Source organism: Tenrec ecaudatus, chromosome 7 (assembly GCF_050624435.1).
Source record: "Tenrec ecaudatus isolate mTenEca1 chromosome 7, mTenEca1.hap1, whole genome shotgun sequence".
Taxonomy (NCBI): Eukaryota; Metazoa; Chordata; class Mammalia; order Afrosoricida; family Tenrecidae; genus Tenrec; species Tenrec ecaudatus.
The window spans coordinates 154,306,738-154,328,394 of record NC_134536.1 but is presented as its reverse complement, the minus strand read 5'-3'; the positions used below and the strand labels follow the sequence as shown (position 1 = coordinate 154,328,394).

Genomic DNA, 21,657 nt, shown 5'->3' with positions numbered 1-21,657 from the left:
AAGATGACAGCCATAGCTTGGTGCTTAAAGTTGGTGCTGGTTTTCCACAGGGTACCATCTCGCCTTCTTCACTAGGAGACTTGGTTGATCAGAGCCTTGGTCCAAGACATTCTTTTTTTTTTTCCTATTACATCATTGGCAGCAGTGAAAGATAATACTAGGAGTGGAATGCAGATTAAAATCATTATATCCCTTGTAGAGCTGGCCTATCTCGTGTGCCTTTTCCTGATGGCGGTTACTCAAGTAAATTTGGTGTCTGTAGGGGAGCTATTGAAAGCCCTGGTCACTGCAAGGCCGGCCATTTAAAACCATCAGCCACTCCTTGAGAGGAAGACGGGGCTTTGTACTTCCTTAAAGAGTTGAACTTCAGAAGCTCACAAGGGCAGTTCGACCTATTCCTCTAAGGTTGCTATGAGTCCACATCCCCTTGAGGGCAGTGAATTTAGTTTAGCTCTGTTTTGTGAAAGGCTGCTATTGTATGCAGCTGTGTGGCTCATTGTCTAATCCCGAGTATGTTTTATGCTACCTTTCCTGTAGGATTCATCGATGTGCTACAAGAAGTGGTGACTATTACCTATTCTCTACATTACTGGGCTAGTCAAAAACAAAATCCAAAGCTGCCTGTGTTCGGGAACATTTTGGCCCAAGAGTTTAAGTGTCACTTCTGTGCTCCCATCCCTCAGTACCTTGTCTGATATTTGTTTCAATTTAATTATAAATAACTAGGAATTAAAGTTCTCAAAAATTACCAACCCATCCTAAGTATTGGACAAAGAGGTTTCCTTCTTACTCTTGTTTTACAACACACAATGTTCAAGTATTAACTAGCTTGTCATCACTTTCTTGGTTCGACCCACCTAATTCTTCAGGATAGACTTAGTACTTCGCTATGAAAAACCTATTTTCCTTGAAAGGGAAATGAGGAAATTGTTTTAGTTACTCGGTGTCACATAAGTAATCATAACTAGTGAGATAAAACCAAAATTAGAACTTGGTACTGGAGATAGCAAAGTTATTGAAGAGGAATTCATAATTTAACCTTAATTGTAGGATCTACACATGCAATAAGCTTCCAGTGATTCCCTTATAAGTAAAGAATGGGAATAAAAATGATAAATCTGATTTGAAAGGTTAAAATTTTGTCATTTGATCTCCCTTTTGATGCATTTTGAGCTTGATCTGGTCCTAATAGTTTCTGTTGTGTGCGTTTTTCAAATTGGCTTATCTCTGAGTATTTTGTTATTGTTTTTAGCATTCTGATTCTCTGCTATGAATCTTTCTATTTTTTCAGTATATAAACCCCAGATTGGGTGAATCTATAGAGACAATAACTAGAATTAGAGATCCTGAGAGGTAAAACAGGAGAACAGGGGGGCGTGTGACGGGGAGCTGATATCAAGGGGTACAAGAAGGAAGAAATGATCGTGGTAGCAACTTTACAACACTATTTGATATGACTGAACAATTGAATTGGTGTGATGTCTTAATAATTGAATGGATTATGTCCTAATAAAATGATTTGGGGAAAATTCTTTGCTCTTTTTCAAAGTATCTTTCAGAGTCATTTATTTTCATGCTATAAGGAGAATAGGATTTTAAAAAGTTAAAGTAGACTTTTAAACAAACTGCCCACCCAAAGTGGTGAAAAATCTGGCTCAGGAAGATTTATGGAAAGTGTATTCTTAACTCAAGATTGGCTTATGGTTGGATAAGCATTGCCTTTTGAGAGTGACCGCATTTAGGACCAAAGTTTCTGGTTTTAGACCCTGTCTAGTGAAGAACTGTGGGGAAAATGCTGTTTGTTCCTTAGGGAAGCCGGACCAGACCGTGGAAGGATCAAACCCTGTTTCCCCAAAAGTAAGACATCCCCCCCAATATAAGACCTACTTACAGTTTTGCCTCTCGCGGAAATAGTAGGCATCCCCCAAAATAAGACCCCCCAAAAATAAGACCTCCTCAAGCTACTGTGACTCTGGATTGTAGCGGAGGGTGCCGCAGCGCAGCTCACTATTGGCCACAACACAGCCAGAGCAGACAGGTAGTGTGACAATAAATATGTACTGTATTCTTCTTCATGGAAAAACAAGACATCCCTTGAAAATAAGACCTAGCGCATCTTTGGGAGCCAAAATTAATATAAGACACTGTCTTATTACTGGGGAAATGGGGTAGCAGTTCATCCAGGAGTTGTTTGAAGTGTCTGTTGGTATGCCCCTCGGCCTGGGTGAAATGGACAGTTTACACTCTGACAAGGCCATAGAGAGGAGCCACCTGCAACGTATCCCCTGCTCCCTTCTGTCTTTGAACAATCTGGGCTAATGAGCTCATAGTTCTTTGTATTTCTTATAAGAATTGTAAGCTGCCTTTGTGTAAACCCTGGCACGAGCATGCTGACTACATGATCCAAGGAGTATAGAAGATCCCCTTTAATAAGGCTCTTGGGTCTGGATGTATACGCTCCAGAGACCCCTGCAATTCAATGATACCCTGTTTGTTTGTTTTTGTACATAGGTTTTCTTAATTGCATCACACCCCTTTCAAACTCTGTTTGTGATGTAAGATATGAGCTGGTCTCAATAATTATCTTACAAAGACTGATTTGGTTTCCAAGCAAGTGTAATAAATTACATCATCTAATCAAGTACACCATCGGGTTTGTGGATTCATCTATTAGGACAAAAAAGGAAAAAAAATCAATACTTGCTCAATTATGAAGGCTTTGCTGGATGATAAAAAATGTTAAGTCCTCAACTACTGACTTAAAGGTGCCTCAGAAGACAAATTTGCCAATATTTTTTAAAGTCTGGAAAACCCTATAGAGCTGTTCTACTTTACATGCATGGGATTATCATGAGTTACAATCAACTCATGGAAACAGGTTTTGTTATGTTGAGACTGAAATGTTATCATTGTTATGGAAGAAACTAAAGCGAAACTGAGGGGAAAATTTCTCCCCCACACACATTTTCTGGAAGAGGCTAAAATCTCCTTTTAAAGTTCTCAACAACACCTGCTCTTGTTTCAAATGGAATCACAATCTTCTAAATATTTTTATTTGAATAATGAAATAATGGGCTCAATAATAAAATTTTTTCAGTCGACATTTTGTAGAGTATATTAAACTGCGTCCTCTTAGTGTAGACAATGGAATTCAAATTAGATTTTTAATTCAGCTGACATCGCATGCTACGTTACAGACCATTATAAGATATTACGCATATCTATATGTTTTTCATCTTTGGATTTTAGATCTTTGGATATTTCTGCTCAGAAGAAGATGCTCTTGCATCCCAAATAGATGAAGAAAATTTGATTTTCCTTGTTTCCAGAAAACAGCGAGTTGTAATTTCAGGTAATGTTTTAAATTTACTTTCCAAAGTAGTATGTGTTCTCATCTTTTCTCACAATAAATTATGGGAACATAATGTGTCTGTAGAATCTCGATTATTTTTACTCAGCTGGTTTAAATTCTACACCTGGCACAGCATGCTCTACAATCTCAAAAGAAGTTGCAGCTGAACTTGAGATGCTCGGAAGCAAACTAAATGAAGACTGAAGGGATTTTTTTTCTTCTTTTCCTGAAGAGGTGGAAATCTCAAATGAAGGATCTCTGCATGACTCCTCAAAAACATGTCATCTCATTTTAAATGGAACCCCAGTGCTGTAAATATTTTTACAGTTGTGGACTTTACATTTTCACTAATTAGGACCCTTCCCATACTCTCAATTATCTTAGAGAAGTTTAACTGACTATCTCTAAATCTGTAAGTTTCGGCCAATTACATGAGAGCGTTGCCCTAGTTTAAGATGTCTTCAGTTTATAGATTTAATTGAAATGGTGCCTGGGATCCAGGTACTCCTATAGCTCTCTGCTGCTGACACTATGAATTTTCTCTCCTCCATGACAGGAAAAGTATAAGAAGAAGACAATTATACCTTTATCTGTCTTCGAGGTTTTCTCCCATAGTCTGGGATGATGTGTGTAGTTGGGTTAAAATCCTCAACCTCCTGAACTTAACAAACATTGCAATCCAACTCACTAGGCATTCTTTGGGGGAAAGCTAAGGGTGTCAGCTTCCGTAAAGATTTAGCTACAGAAACGCTACGTAAGATTCTGTGAGTTGGAATCTTCTTGAGAGCAATGCATTTGGTTTGGATTGGTGACTTAAACCTTCCTTACCCTCATCCTTTCTTAGCATAACAATCGTCATGAGCAGAGCCTAGTTTCTATGATGACAGAGCCATGGCAACTATCAAAAAAACCTGAAGTCATAAAGACCTGAAGATAAACAAGCAGCCACCTAGCTGAGAGACAACAAAACCCACATGGAAGAAGCACACCATCCTGTCCCGATTCGATCGCTGAGGACAAAGTGGATGCATAAGCAAAAGTGGTGAAGAAAGCTGATGGTGCCTGGCTATCAAATGATATAGCATCTGGGGTCTTAAAGCCTTGAAGATAAACAGACAGTCATCGAGATAAGAAACAACAAAGCCCACATGGAAGAAGCACACTAACCTACCCTGACACAAATGTTGAAGACAAAGCGGGTGCATAGGCAAATGCGGTGAAGAAAGCTGATGGTGCCCTGTGCCCTGTGCCCAGTGCCCGGTGCCCGGCTGTCAAATATATAGAATCTGGGGTCCTATAGGCTGGGAGATAAACAAGGGGCCATCTAACTGAGAAACAACAAAACCTATATGGAAGAAGCACACCAGCCTATGAGATCACAGGGGGTCGAAGAGATCAGGCATCAAAGACAACAATAATAATACTACTACTAATAATAATAGCATTGTGAATGAGGGGGAGTGCAGAGTGGGGACCCAGGGCCCATCAGTGGGAAATTGGACATCCCCTTGCAGAAGGGCTGTGGGAAGGAGATGAGCCAGTCAGGGTGCAGGGTAGCAACGATGAAATGTACACTTTCCCTCTAGTTCTTGAATGCTTCCTCCCCCCCCCCCACTATCATAATCCCAATTCTACCTTACATATCCGGCTGGACTGGAGGATGTTCACTGGCACAGATAGGAGCTGGAAATACAGGGAATCCAGGACAGATGAACCCCTCAGGACTAGTGGAGAGAGTGGCGATATTGGGAGGATGGAGGGAAGGTGAGGGAGAAAGGGGGAACAGATTACAAGGTCTACATATAACCTCCTTCCCGGGGGACCAACAGCAGAGAAATGGGTGAGGGAGACATCAGATGGTGTGAGATATGACAAAATAATAGCAACTTATAAATTATCAAAGGTTCAGGAAGAAGGTGGAAGCGGGGAGGGAGACGGAAAAATGAGGAGCTGATGCCAAGGGCTCAAGTAGAAAGCAGGTGTTTTGAGAATGATGATGGCAACATATTCATGAATGTGCTGGACACAATTGATGTATGTATGGATTATAATAAGAGTTGTATGAACCCCTAATAAAATGATTTTTTAAAAGAAATAAAGCAGAAAATATTAAAACTAAAAAAAAAATTAAAAGAATCCAGGGAGCTGCCTCTGCTTCTTCTACTAAAAAGGGGTGAAGAGTTACTGGCATCTTAAATTAATACTTTAGAAGCATTTTTCCACGTGAAAATTTGGTGCTATGGTTCATTAATTCATTCAATAAACATGCATTAAGATCTACTCTGTGGGCAAAAGGGTTTGGGATAACACAGTGGTTCAACACTTGGCAGCTAACCAAATGGCTGATGGTTAAAAATTTTCAGACACTTGGCAGGGAAAAAAAATGGGGAAGTCTACTTCTTGGAAACCCTGAGAGGCAATTTTATTCCAGTTGGAATCCATTTGACATCAGGGGGTGCTTTGTTAGTTAATTTTGCTTTCATGTGGACCAAGATTCCCTAGCAGTTTGCTGTCTGCTCTTAAAGGTTCCTGCTATAAACTCCCTGAGGAATGTCACAAAATAAAGGCCTGTTGATCTGTTTCCATAGGATTATAGCAAAACAAACAAAACCCTACAGAGTTCTACTGTGTAACACATGGAATTTCCTTGAATTGGAATCAACTTGATGACCACGGGTTTATTTTTGATATGCTAAGTAAGTCGACCATTGTTCCCAGTTCTGAAGACAAAGCAATTAACAAAACAAGCAAAAATCCTTGACCTCATTTCAACAAACTCACGGAAAATGTATACTAAGTTAGTAGTAAGAGCTATAAAAAATAAGGAGTATCCAGTGTATTATTTTTGAGACTTAAAAGCAGCATTAGAATAGTTTCTTTTTCTAAAAATAATCCTAGCAAATGATCTTGACTAGCTTTAGAAAACTTGAATAACTGTTGAAAACCGAAATGAATATTACTCCATTGGCAGGGAGTAGAAGACGAGACGTGATTAAGTGCATTGTCAAGATTCCTCATCTGGATCTACTGGTAGCAGCATCTCAGAAAGGGCTGATAACAGTCTTTAATAGCCAGGTAATTTCAAAGCTGGAAGGGCTCCTTCGTCCTTCAGTTTTCCCCCCTTTCTTCCCTCCTTCCTTCTTCTCTGATATTTTGGCTATGTATTCACAAATACATTAGGTACAGCACAAACCAGATGCCAGTCATCCCCCCAACACAAAATCTCACTATATAAGAAGAGATTGGGGAGCCCTCAAAAAGAATTTTTTGAGATGTTGGAAGCAGCGTTTGACATTTTTCCTGAAGATGTGCTATTAAATTATATGACCCCAAGATAATTATAGGATGGTACAAAATACAGGCAGTCCCTGGACTACTGAGTTTTGTTCCTGAGTCCGTATTTTTTCATTTATTTTTCATTGACAGAGCAATTCATTTTTCTCTTTAACAATTCATACACATTTTGTTTCATGTCACTGTAATGTCCTCCAGTAACATCACTTATCCCACCCACTCCCTGGGTTTCATTTTTATTTTTTGTTCCTCTCTGAATCTGTTAGGTTTGAGCTCCTGGCCAGGTGGGCGTTACACCTGGATTGGCCCATTTGGTCCAGGTGAATTTAATTCAGCCAATGAGGTCAAAGAGTACCATTGACTACGCCTCCCAACGCCTCCTCCTCACCCACCAGGGCCACCCCTCCCTCCCCGCCCTCCCCCAACTGAAAGCCAGAAGTTTGCTCTCTCCCAGCGGTTCTGACACATTTCGGCGTGGCTTGTGTTTCCATTTACTATAACACTGAAACGGCTTCTAACCTTTACCAAACCCACTTGGATCACAAACTGGATTTTCGCGAGAAAAGCACGAAGCCAAGGACCAAGGTATATTTCTCTTCCACGAGAGAGAGACCTAACAAACCCTTCTGAACTTTGCCCGGAGTCAAATGCCGCCTTTTAAAATTTTAAATGGTTCGTTATTCTGGGGAGAGCATACCTCCCTAGTGTTGTTTTTCGCCTATTTGACTGAAAATTGAATCACTGAGTGGGGTTCATTTCCAGAATTGAGGTGTAACTAAAAGCCATATTCTTCAGAGTTCCACGAGTCTCAATCAGACTAGTATATGTGGTCGTTTTTATTATTTAGAGTTTTGCTGTACATTTTTTACCTCTGTAATCATGGGCCTTCAAATATGAACCCAGAGTGTTAAGAGGTGCCATCTAGTTCTTTTGACCTTGGGCTCCTGGAAGCTGAGATTCTTGTGGTCCATTAGTCAGCTATACAAATTTCATCTAGTTTCTCCCTGTGGGCAGGGAGAGCACAAAATTTACAACTTAGATGGTGGATCATGAGCATTGAAGACTCCAGTTATGAATAAAATAAAATGTAGAACCTTATCTTTGTGGACTACTTTATGCCAATTGACCTTGATGTCTTCCAAGGCTATGTTCCTGATCCCTCAGACCCAGCAATTTACTTCCTCCAAGTGTTTGGTTATGGTTAAGAAGTTGTCATAGCTTTGCCCGCTGTATGCTCTATTATATTCGTGGTTATATTTGCAGCATCGGTAAGTACATACGTAGAAATATTCTTTGCCAAAATTGTATATTATTCATGAGTACATTTTCAGTCTCCTTCCAGAACATGTTCAGTTGCATGTCCATCTATACATCTACTTATAGATTATTGTTTTTGAAGGGTATATGTACACAATAGTATTTTCTTCTCTGAATTGTGTACTCTTCTCAATGTCTTCCTTTAACTTTATCAGTTTTTACTGACTTTGTTCTTATTGTACATTCCCTTACCCTGCGCTCAAGTTAATATTCCTATGTGGCTTCCCTCCAGTGATTAGTTTACTCTCCCTCCTCTTACAGTCCTTAGCAATCATCAAAACGTCTTATAATGTGAAAACTTTTTTTCTCACCTTTAAATAGTGGTCTCATGCATTATCTGTCCATTTTTGTTTGACTGATTTCATTTAGCATAATGTATTCCAGGATCATCTATGGTATGAAGTGTTTCACAGATACAACATTATTCTTTGATGTGCCTAGTAGTCTACATATATATATGTCATAATTTATCCAGTCTCCTCTTAATGGGCATTTAGGTCATTGTCATTTTTTTGTGTTGTGAACAGTTCTGCAATGAACACGTGTGTGTATTCATCTGTATAATTTTCAATTATTGATAAATCATTTTATTGGGGGCTCTTGCTTGACTCTTATGTCCCTGAAATATCTACCAAGCTGTGGGATTTTTAGATCATCTGATATTTCTATTTCTAACTTGTTAAGAAACCACTGTTTTGTACCAATTTATAATTTCATCAGCAGTATATGAGGGTTCCAGTCTTTATACACCCTCTTGAGCATTTATTTTCTGTTTTCAATAAGTTTTATTAATGCTAGAATGAGATGACACCTCATTGTGTGTTTTTTCATCTCTTTAATAGGTAATGATTTTGAACATTTATTCATGTATTTATTGGTTGCCTGAATATCAACTCTGGTGTCCTTTTCCATTTTAAAGTTAGATTATTTGTCTATTTGTTGTTGAAGGGTTAATTTTTTCTATAAATTTAGAGATTAGTCCATTGTTTCATATGTTATTGTCCCCAATATTTTTCCATATCTGTGAATTCTCCTTTATTTATTGGTGAAATTTTTATGCATATGTATAATTTTTAAGACTCTCTAGTCATATGTTCTTTTTTCCTTTAAATCATGTTTTATAGTGTGTTTATGCCATATATTATGATCTCTAAGTTTGTCCCATATATCCTTTGATGGACTTTGAAGTTTCAGGCTTTACGGTTAGGTCTTTGATCTTTCTTCATAACTAGTTTTGCCAGCACCATTTATTATTAGAGACTATCTCTTTCCCATTTATTAAGTTTTGCCTCTAATCGCTAAAATCTAAAGAAGATTTCAACATTTCAATCCAAATCATCATTATCATTAACATCCAATAAAAAATAGAAAAAGGATATGAACACTTCACCAAAGATGACATTCAAATGTCTAGCAAACACAAGAAAAAATGCTTTACACCCAAGTATTCCCAGCGATTTAGCCCCTGTTCCACCTGAAGTAAGAATCCTGCCCTGTGAATCAGGCACCAGGTACACTACCCCTATGTCTCATGGTGCTTTAACCTCCCCCTCATCAGACAAGCAGAACATGGGGTGCCATTAAGGATGGGAATTCCTTTTATGACCACCTGCTCTGTCCCAATGCATTCAGTGTCCAAAGAATTCCTTCCAGGAATAAGCACACTGACTTCAGCCACCATGTGAACCAGCAAGAATTACTTCTAGACCAAGACCTCTGACTCAGAAAACAGATAAACTGGTAGGAACTCCAGTAAGAACTGATCTCCCACCTGCTCCCACCCTGCTCTCTGAGTTCCTTAGCTGGCATAGGGTGCCAACCCATCCTGGGTACTCCGCCTGCCAGTGTTTTTCCCTTTATTTGCTTGTTTTTCTTTTCTTTCCTTCCTCTTACCTTTCATCCTTTCTTCCTGGTCTTTCTTAGTTTCTTTCTTTTATCGAATTTCTCTTTTCTTTTTGACTTTCCCTTTTTTCTTTTTAAATGAATTTTGATTGTTAATTAGGTGGAGGGTTTACATTTTAGATGATCATTTACAGATTAGATTTTTTTAACTTTCAGTTTAGAAGGGTTTTTTATTAATCATTTTATTGGGGGCTCATACACCTCTAATCACAATCCATACATACATCAATTGTATAAAGCACGTTTGTACACTCATTACTCTCATTCTCAAAACATTTGCTCTTCACATAAGCCCCTGGCATCAGCTTCTCATTTTCTCCCTCCCTCGCCATTCTCCCCTCCCTTATGAACCTTTGATAATTTACAAATTATACTGTCCGATGTCTCCCTTCACCCACTTTTCTGTTGTCCGTCCCCCAGGAAGGAGGTTATAGATAGATCCCTATAATTGGTTCTCCCTTTCTACCCCTTCTTCCCTCCACCCTCTTGGTATCACCACTCTCACCACTGGTCCGAAAGGGATCATCTGTCCTGAATTCCCTATGTTTCCAGATTCCTATCTGTACCAGTGTACATGCTCTGGTCTAGCCAGATTTGTAAGGTAGAATTGAGATCATGGTAGTGGGAGGGGAAGTATTTAGAAACTAGAGGAAAGTTGTATATTTCATCATTGCTATATTGCTCCCTTACTGGTTTGTCTTGTCCCCCCGACTCTTCTATACGGGCATGTCCAGTTGCCTACAGATGGGCTTTGGGTCCCCACTCTGCACACCCTCTCATTCATAATGATAAGATTTTTTCTTCTTTGATATCTGATACCCCATCCCTTGAACACCTCATGATCACACAGGCTGCTGTGCTTCTTTCATGTGAGCTTCATTGCTTATGATTAGATGGCCGCTTGTTTAACCTTCAAGCCTTCAAGACCCCAGATGCTATATCTTTTGATAGCCGGGCACCATCAGCTTTTTTCACCACATTTGCTTATGTACCCATTTGTCTTCAGCAATCGTATTGGGGAGGTGAACACACAATGATATGATTTTTTGTTCTTTGATGCCTGATAACTGATCCCTTTGGCACCTTGTGATCACACAGGCTGGTGTGCTTCTTCCATGTGGGCTTTGTTGCTTCTGAGCTAGATGGCCACTTGTTTACCTTCAAGTCTTTAACACCCAAGATGCTATATCTTTTGACAGCCGGGCTCTATCAGCTTTCTTCACATTTGCTTATGTACCTTCTTTGTCTTCAGCGATTGTGTTGGGAAGGTGAGCATCATGAATACCAGTTTAATAGAACAAAGTATTACAGATTAGATTTGTTTTACATTTATAGAGTAGATTTATAGTTCTACATTCAACAATTCAAACCACTCATTAAGCCACACACCCATATTGTATCTGACTCCACCCTTGATTTTTCTTTGTCCTGTTATTAACCTCTGTCCGCCACTTTACAACCAAGTCCATACTTATGAACCCCTCGTCTGTTGGTTCATCTTCCTACCTTTGCCCTCTCTCCCCTAGGAACCTCCGAAGTCTATTCCCTTTGATATACTAGTCTTTATCTTAGTTTTTATCCTTTTAGTAGAGAGTGATCTCATAGACTATTTGCTCTTTTGTGGTTTACAAAGTTCACTCAGCATCATGTTCTCCAGTTCTATCAATGTCGTGACTTATTTCATGTTTTCATCAATGTTTTGTTACCAATGCACGATATTCCATTTTGTGTGTCTCAAAATTTCTTTATTCTTCTACTGATGGACATTTAAGCATATTAGCTCTGGGATCTACATTAAGGTCTTTGATCAATAATTCATTCATTTTGTACATGAGGTCTGCTTAATTCTTTGGCAGCTGGATAGCCAATTTTGTCAACATTATTTGTTAAATGAGACTCTTTCCTACTTAATGTTTTTTGGCCCTTTGTTGAAAATCAGTTGTCTGTAGAATTTATATCTCAAATTTTAATTCTGTTCCACTGGTCTATGTAGCTCTCACTGTGCCAATACCAAGTTGTTTTCACTTCTGTAGTTGTGTAATAGATTTGGAGATCAGAGCATGAGAAACCTCCCATTTTGTTCTTCTTAAGAAATCCTTTGCTTATCCTGATGCACTGCTCTCTCCATATAAAGTTAGAAATTAGTTTTTCCATTAAAAAATGAAGTTGGGACTTCATTGGATTCATAGATTGATTTGTACTCCATTGCTGTTTTTCACAGTGTTAAGCCGCTTATCCATCAACATGGAATATTCTTCCATTTATGTAGCTCTGTGTGTGTGTGTGTGTGTTTGCAATACTTATCAGTATTTTTCTTTGTATGGTCTATTGTTTCTCTGGTTTGGTTTATTTCTATTTCATCTTTTGCATGGCTATAAATGGCATTGCTTCCTTGATTTCTTTTTCAGAGCTCTCTGTGTTAGTATACAGGAATTCAATTGATTTTGTGTGTTAAACTTGTATCTTGCCACATTGCCAAATATTTCAATTGTTTCCATTTTTTGTCCTAAGTAGTTTTATACATACAAAATAATATCATCTGCAGATAATGAAAATTTCACTTCTTCTTTGCTCAGTTATATCCCTTTGATTTTCTTTTGTTGTCTAATGGTTCTGACTAAGACTTCCAATAAAATATTGAATTAGAATAGTGTTATGGGCTATCTTTTGTTCCCATTTTCAAGGGGAATGCTTTCAATTTCCCTTATTAAATGAGATGTCGGTCATTAGTTTTTCATATATGGCCTTTACTCATTTGAGAAATTTCCTTTTTATTCATATTCTGTTGAGTGTTTTCATTAAGAGTGGATGTTCAATATTGTCAAATGCCTTTTTCTGCCTCAATAGATGTGACCATGTGCTTCTTATTTTTGTTTTGTTTATCTAGTGGATTACATTGATTGTTTTTCCAATTTTGATCCATCTTCACATAACTTGTATGAATCCCACTTGATTACTGTTTTGTATATCTATTTACATATATATACATACACACATATATGTATAATATATATATTTGAATTTCACTGCTCAGAATTTGTTAAGAATTTTTTTTTTAATTTTAACAATTTATTGGGGCTGATACAATTCTTTTCACAGTTCATATATATACATACATCAATTGTATAAAGCACATCTGTACAGTCTTTGCCCTAATCATTTTTTTCTCTTTTCTTCTTTTACATTTTATTAGGGACTCATACAACTCTTACCACAATCCATACATATACATACATCAATTGTATAAAGCACATCCATACATTCCCTGCCCCAATCATTCTCAAGGCAGAGAATTTTTATATCTATGGGCATAGGTGATATTGTTCTGTAGTTTTCTATTATTATATCTTTGTCTAATTTTGGTACCAGTCTTATGGTTGCTTCATAAAATGAGTTTGAGAGTTTGCTGTCCTTTTCTATCTTCTGTAACAGTCTGTGTAGAATTAGTGTCAGTTCTCTGAATACTTGACACACTCCCCAATAAAGACATCTTTTGTTGGTAGGGAGTTTTTTTTAATGATTTTCTCTGTTTCTTCTATTGTTGTGGGTTTGCTGAAGTTTCCTGTCAGTCTATGCTAATTTGGTTAGATGGTGTGTTTCAGGAAATTTGTCCATTTTACCTAGGCTTTCAAATTTTTTGGAGTAAAGATTTTTTGTAGTTAACGTGTTATTATATTTACTTCAATTGATTCTTTGGATGTCACCTTTTTATTTCTAATTTTTGTATTTGCATCTCTTTTTCTTTTCCTTTGTTAAGTTTCCTAGTGGTTTGCCAATTTTGTTAATTCTGCCAAAGACCAGTTTTCTTATCTTGTTTATTTTTTTCTATTTTTCAGCTTTCCAGTTCATTCATTTATTTCTGCTCTAACCTTTATTATTTCACTCCTCCTGGTTGTTGAATGTTAATTTTGTTTTTCTTGTTTTAGTGGTTGAAAATTCTAGGTAAAGGGATTGTTAATTTTGGTTTTTTCTTCTCTTTTACCATGTGTACATTGATTGCTATAAAATTCATTCAGATACCTGTTTTCCACAGGTTTTGATATGTTTTGTCTATTTTCTCATTTGTTTTCAGGAATTAAAATTTTTCGTTCTTTATTTCCTCTGTTACTCCATCGTTTTAAAGAAATGTGTTGTTCATTTTCTATGCACTTGAATGTTTCTCCTTGTTCTTGCTATTGTTGATTTCTAGTTTTATAGCATTGTGATCTGAGAAAATAGAGTGCAGAATTTCAATATTTTAAAGTGTATTAAGGCTTGCTCTGTGACCTAGATGTGATCTAGTCTAGACATTCCATGTCCACTGGAAAAGAATGTACAGTGCTGTTCTGTGGAGTTCTCTGTCAAGAAGATAGAGTTGATTGATTGTGTTGTTTAGTTCTTCTGTGTTTTTAATGAGTTACTTTTGTAATTGTCTGATTTTCTTTGAGTGGTGAATTGCAGTCTCTTGTTATTGTTTCTGTTTTGTCTAATTTTCTCTATAGGAGTTTAATTAATGTATTTTGAGGGTCTTTCGTTGATTGCACATAGTTTACTCTGGTTATATCTTCTTGCTCTTTTAGTTATTTAATTATTATATAGTGTCCTTTTCTGGTCTTTCATGATGATTTTTGCCTTGGCGTCTGTTTTATCAGATAGTCCTGTTGCCACTCCTGGTGTTTTTGATTTTTTTTGTTGTCACTATTAGTTTAGTTGTTTTTCTCCATCTTTTGTTTTTATAATTCTACATGTCCATAGTTGGTATCAAATGCTCTGAGTAACTAAAGAATGTGAGGTTGTTTGTTAAATACAAGGACAAAAATTATTAGTAAAGAGCAAACACGACTCTAAAAAAACAGTCACAGTGCTTAAAAACATGCCATAGAAATGTAATCTTTGTCAAAGCAAACTGCAGTATTCTATAGAACTAGATTTTAAAAAATATTTTATTAGGTAGAATTAGATTTTTAAGAAAGGGAGACATGGAAGGTTATTTATATAGGTGGAAATGGCAAGTGAGGATAAACCAAGCACATAGTATATTGATTTAGAATTTACATTTTCACTTTTCATTATGGTAACCACTAGGTTTCATATTTTTTCTTTGTTTATAGATGAGAATTCAGACCAGCACCACTGTTACAGTAAGTACATTTTAGCAATTCCTAATTAAGTCACTCAGCATAAGGCAATAGAGATGGCTTCTCCAAATGTGGCTCAAAAGACAAAAGAGAGTATTATAACAAGACATATAGAAATGTAGTGCTAAAGTGAAGTAAGTCAATTACAAGAGGGCAAATATGAGTTCACTACTGTAATAAGAATTACTATCTACACAAAGAAGCCCTCTCCTCTCAGGTCATGTGCTCTTCTAATGTGGTATCCAAAGCAACAATGAAGCATATATTGCACCCTTTATATGTACACTTTAAAAAAACACTTTGAAAGAGGAGGTCTCACATCAGCTGGGATCGGTTTTTCAAGATGGGAGGAAAGGGAGAAAACCATTCAGTTGCTGCAGTACATTTTGCTAAGGTCATCCCCAAATGAACAGACACAAGAGTAATAAGAGAACGTTACTAAAAAGTCAAGTCAAAATGAGGGAAGGGGCATGCAGGTGTAGGAGAAGGCGTTTTCATTTCTGTTGGTGGGTAAGTGAGAAAGAGCAACCTCCCATGAGAGGGGAAAATGCTTAACAATACTTCCATAGAACCAATGGGGAGAATATGCTTGGTACTATGCTCCTAATGGGGCACTTCAAACCTAGTTTCTAACCAGCCCTTGATGGCCCATCCATGTGCCATAGACTACTGGGACTTTAGATTGTGTTCAGTGGAGGCATGCAGCATCCTCCATAAGCCACACCAGAGGACGTGATATGGAAACCCTAAGAAGTGAAACCCTAGGCGTTACCTCAAACTTACCTGTAGCACAGGGATTTGAAGCTGAGACTCTTTAGTGTGAGAAGGACCCGGTAATTGCTATCCCAATAGACTTGGCAATGGTTGAACTTTGGTTTGGATCTCTTACCTTGAGGGGTTCCAATGGATGATAGCCTGGGACCACCATATATTTGCCATTTTAACCTCTTTGCTTTATTATGACATGTATTAAACTGGTAGACATGGTTCTGCCTTTGTGAGTGAAGATTATTGAAAGTTTTAATCTATCACCAACCCACATTGTTTGTTCAAGTCATGTCCAGTCACTACTTGTGTCAAAAACTGTGCAAGTGAACAATTCATGTATTGTAATTCAGAGTCGGTCTATACTTGTATAATTTCCTTTTCTCACTTATGTTTTAAATTCTATACCATTGACTAAATTAATTTAATTATGAATGAAATTAAATTATGCCCCAGGGGGATCAAAAGATAAGTTGCATTAGGTAAACATGCTGCTTATTTATTCTTAACAATGATGTGATTTTGAGGATTAAGGTGCACCTGCCCCAAGATATGGTATTTTCAATATCTCATATGCACGTGAAAGTTGGCCATTGAATAAGGAGGACTCGGTGTGTGGAATTATAGTGCTGCAGAAGATTGTTGAAAGTACCATGAACTGCCAAAAGGGCAAACTGATCTGTTTTGGAAGAAACCCAGAGCACTCCTTTGAGGCAAAGAGGGCAAGACTTCATCTTACATACTTTGGACATGTTGTCAGGGAGACGAGTCCATGAAGAGGGGCACCAAGTTTGGTAAAGTCCCTCAAGGAGATTGACCCAATGGTTGCCACAGTGGGCTCCAGCATAGGAACAATTGTGAGGATATGCATCAGGCGGTGTTTCACTGTTGTGCACAGTGACCCTATGCTATGGGTCTGAACCGACTGGAAGGCACCTAACAACAAAAACCAGGGGCATGACTAATTGTGTTCTCTAACACAAAATGTTAATGATGTCTCTAAAGTGAGCAAGACACACACACACACATATATATATATATATACCATATAGGTATATGACTGGAGTTGGGACTCACATTTAATTCTAGCCCCGCTATAAGAATGTTGAGTTCTTATGACATGGCACTGCTTAACCATTATGAAGAGATCAGTAAAGATATGAGTGCTACAGCAAAGTGTGGATAAGAGACTAGATCAGTGGTTCTTAACCTACCCTTAATACATTTCCTCAGGTTGTGGTGACCCCCCCCCAAAATTATTTCGTTGCTACTTCATAACTGTAATTTTGCTACTGTTATGAATCAGGTGATACCTGTGAAAGGGTCATTCGACCCCCAAAGGGGTCGGACCCACAAGTTGAGAACTGCTGGACTAGATGGTTAACATGGTACCTGGCTGTCAGAAAGGATTTCAACTTGGGTCTTAAAGTTTTATATTAAAACAACAGCCATTTAAATGAGACATCGATTAGATCCACATGGAAGAAGCACGCCAGCCTGTGTGATCCAAGGATTGTAGATAATAAAATCCAAATATGAAGGCAGAAACACTATCAGAGCGTACATTTTTAACACTGTGTTTGCCGAAGGCTATGGATGACAGTGGTAGCCCGAAACCTATTTGCAGGGTCCACATATGGGTTAAGCATCAGGCTACTCGCGTCTGACCACAGACCAGGCATGTGAATAACATTGCTATCATGCAGAGTACAGTGGAAAGTCGACTATTGCTGTTGCAATTAGGCATAAACAAACAAACAAATAAATAAAGGTTTATCATAGGATTTCCCCTTTTAAAGCATTTAAATTTTCTCCAGTTCTTAATATTTTCTGCTTTCTTTTTAGATTGAGGTTTTTCTCTGTTTTCGGTTGGTGTTTCCAATGCTGTTGTTTCTGTATGCTTTTCTGCATATGAGATCCAGTATAGGAAAAGCTATCGAGACAATGACTGCATCCATGGTTTCTTGTGGGAGCATGGCAGGGGAGGTTGTTGGAAATGGCTCACTGGTTACAATGAATAAAAGAAAGAAGAAAATATCTAAAATGGATTGTACAACTCTTGTTAACATGATTGAACTATTGAATTGTATGATAGGTGAATTATATGCCAATAAAACCTTTTTTTAGAAGAAAGATAGAGTTAGAAAACCAAAAGTAAAAAACACATTCAGCATTTTTCAAAGCTCAAAAAACTAATGGAAAAATTCAGTATGGAAGAATTATATGGACAAAATACTTAATGGTGCTAGAAGTATCAAAAGAAGATGGGAAATTACATAGTTACTGAACTCCAAAAATGGGTCAAAAGCCAACCATTTTAGGAGGTAGTATATGATCCAGAAGTGATGCTACAGAAAGAAAATGTCCAAGCTGTGCTGAAAGCATTAGTGAAAAAAGAACCAAATTCACTGCCATTGAGTCATTTATGACTCATAACAACTCTATATAAAATTGCTAAGGCTATAATTCCTTATGAGAGAAAACAATCTTATCTTTCTCCCACTGGTGAAAAGCAAGATTCCAGGAGTTGATGAAATACCAATAAGATGTTTCAACAAAGAAAGGCAATCCTGTAAGGACATAGCCAGCTGACTAGAACAGACCCATATTTGCATGCATGCCAAAAAAACGTGATTCGATTTGAAATGATCAAACTATATTATTTTTGATATAATATACAAGTAAAATTTTGCTTAAGATTATTAAAAATGGTTTCAGTACATCAACAGAGAACTGCCAGGAGTTCAAAAGGAGATGGAAGGAGACATATCATTGTTGATGTCAGTGGAATATATTGACTATCATCCATTATGTGAATTATAAGAAATTATGTATAACATTTCAGTAACCAAAAAAAGGAATTCCAGAACCTAATTGTACTCATGCAGAACCTTTACCAAGAGGCAGAAATTCGAACAGAAAATGTATATCTATAGATATATGTAGATATATACTTATATGTGTGTCCTTTTATATATTATATATATATATATATATGTATGTATATATTGCATGGCTTAAAATCAGAAAAGTGTGCCAGGATTGTATCATTTCACCATACTTCTATAATAAATATGCTGAGTAAATAATCGGTGAAGTTGGACTACAGGACGAAGAACCAGCATCAGGATTGAATGCTGACCCAATAATCACCAATGATATGCAATTGACACAAAGGAAGTGAACTTAAGGCACTTACTGGTAAATATAAAAAATTTCAGTTAGGATTAAACTTGAGCATTAAAAGCAAAACAAACAAAAAATCAGTACTTTTCCCAACTATCCCAATAGTCAATATCATGATAGAGAAAACAAATTGAAGTTGTAGGATATTTCCTTTGATCCACAATCAATGCCCACCAAGTACCAGGCAAGAAGTCAAATGCTATATTGCATTGACAAATCCGCAGCAAAAGACTTCTTTAAAATTTTTAAACACAAAGATGTCTCCTTGAACATGTCTGACCCCAACCGTAGTATTTTCCATTGCTCCATGTGCATGTGAAAGCTGCACAGTAAGACTGAAAAACTGGTGATGAATTTTGCATATACAATAAGCCATCAAAATAAAGACCAGTTCTCCTCTTCAGCAAGGCAGCCTTGAAGCAGATGTAGAGTTGCAGAACTTTGTGAAGACTCAAATGGGCAAAGAGCTTTATTCTCACTGTTGAGCCCTGAGACACCACCAAGAGCATGAAACTAAAATCCAAGACAAGGAGAGCAGGGCAGCCCATAAACCCCTACTAGTGGTGCCTGAGTTTTCTAGTAAACCACTGGGAGATGGCCACACTGTCTCGCCTACTACAACATCCAGAGAGCGTTCATCCTGTGTTCCATCTTTGTAGTGACATTACCCGGTCCTCCCTGCACCAGCTAATCTAGAAGTACAAGTGCCACAAGACGATCTACTGCAAGTATACACTCATCTTCAGCCTTGTTTAGGCAACTGCAACAAGAAGTGCTGCCACACCAACAACCTGCCTCCAAGAAGGTCAAATAAGGGCCCCTTTCTGCTGGTTCCCCTGCCAACTCCTGGTGGGTTTCTTGTGAGCCACATGAGCCTGGGCTCTCATTCAAGTCTCACTTCCATTAAACTGAAGCAGTTAAAAAAAAAAGGATGACCAATTCTGTGATGGAAGAAAAAATTTCTTTAGATAGGAGTACAGCAAACTTCACTCGCTCACTTTTGACATATTACCAGGAGGGGTCAGTGCCTGGAGAAGATATACTTATTAAAGCAGGGGTGAGCCAAAAAAGAGAAAGACCTTCGATTAGATGGATTGACATCGGGACTGCAAAAATTGGCTCAAAATTAGCAATGATTATGAGGCTAGCTGAGGGCTGGGCTGTTTTATTCTGTTACACATAAGAGTGTTAAGAGTTGGACCCAACTAGGCAGCATCTAAACACCTCAATGTCTAATGGAAATCTCAATGCAGAATCAGCTCCAAAGGTAAGACGTTTCCGTAGATTGTACATTTAAATGTTTATTAGCTAGGATCAAAACTAAGCTTGGAGCAACAGCAAAGATAGCCAAGTCTAAATTTTTGGAAATAAACTGACTGCTGAGAAATGCGTGGAAACTAGTTATTCCTTGGTAATTTCCATTTGTAAGTGTCTCCTACATTTTACTTACCACCTACTCTTGTGTAGCACTTACTATTGAGAAGTGTAAAAAAACAGTCAAAACTCACATTGTGGGAACAAATGATTAGAAATAATTTGAAAGCATTTGATTTTAAATGTGAAAACAGCATAAAAATTCTAGTGCAGTTTTGAAAGTTATTTAATCGGTATTGATAATTGGTAAAGTAAGCTTGAGGCCATGAAGCTCTGATGGCATGCTTTCAATACCCCGCTGTGACTTGTAAAGATGGACCAATGTTTAACTTAGTCACTCTCTTTGCATGAACTAAATTCATTGATATCCAAAGGTGAATATGAAGCTCCCTCGCAGAGGTTTGCTAGTTTTTCTGTAAGCTTTTGAGCCTCTGTTTCTGTCTTTTTCTTTCTTTTTTAATAGTCTTATTGATGTATAATTAAAAATCATGTAATTTAATAGTTCAATCATATTAAGAAGAGTTTACAATCATTACCAAAATTAATATCAGGACATTTTCTTATCTCTCATACTTATCGTTGTTAGATATTTTGCTAGATATTTTTAGAATTATACTAAATTTAAATATTTTGGAAAAATGGATTTAAAAGATACCTTTTTAAAAATGAAACATTTTTTAAATGAGCCAAAAGGTAGCTCAAACAATAAGGCATTACATTTTAATCTAACTATGTCTGTCGTAATCAACTTGACATTTGCTATCTGTCTAATGCCAAGACTACTCACATCCCTGGTCTATGGTCAGAGGGGATTTCCCAGACACCAACTCCATATGTGGACCCTGCAAATGGATTTTGGGATTTCAATGTCATTCACAGTCTTCTGAAAACCCAAGTGTTCATAATTTAAACTCTGATACCATTCCTTCTTTAGATTTGGATTATAATATTTATTCAAAACCCTTGGCTCTCACTGGTTAATGTGTTTCTTCCATGAGGGCTTAGATGCTGTCTCACTTAGATTGCTGCTTGTTTGAAAGAAAGAGAAAAAACCCCATTAAGACCTCATTTCTTCATCACACTTTACTATAGCACCCATATCTTCAGTAATGTTTTCATGAGTGGGTTGGAAAAGGGAAACTGATTACAAGGATCCACATGTGACCTCCTCCCTGGGAGATGGACAGCAGAGAAGGGGGTGAAGGGAGACTCCAGATAGGGCAAGATATGACAAAATAACAATCTATAAATTATCAAGGGCTCATGAGGAAGAGGGGAGAGGGGAGGAAGGGGGATAAAAAGAGGACCTGATGCAAAGGGCTTAAGTGTAGAGCAAATGCTTTGAAAATG

At 37.5% G+C, this 21,657-nt stretch overlaps 1 protein-coding gene across 1 annotated transcript in view; it reads left to right on the top strand.

Annotated features, from left to right (window-relative positions):
• The window catches only part of WDR64 (WD repeat domain 64), a 275,642-nt gene that overhangs the window by 30,261 nt on the left and 223,724 nt on the right, over positions 1-21,657 (top strand). Inside the window, exons 3-5 of the mRNA XM_075554137.1 lie at positions 3,250-3,352; positions 6,324-6,427; positions 14,956-14,985. Of these exons, the coding sequence (XP_075410252.1) occupies positions 3,250-3,352; positions 6,324-6,427; positions 14,956-14,985 (237 nt within the window). The remainder of the gene's footprint in view (positions 1-3,249; positions 3,353-6,323; positions 6,428-14,955; positions 14,986-21,657) is intronic.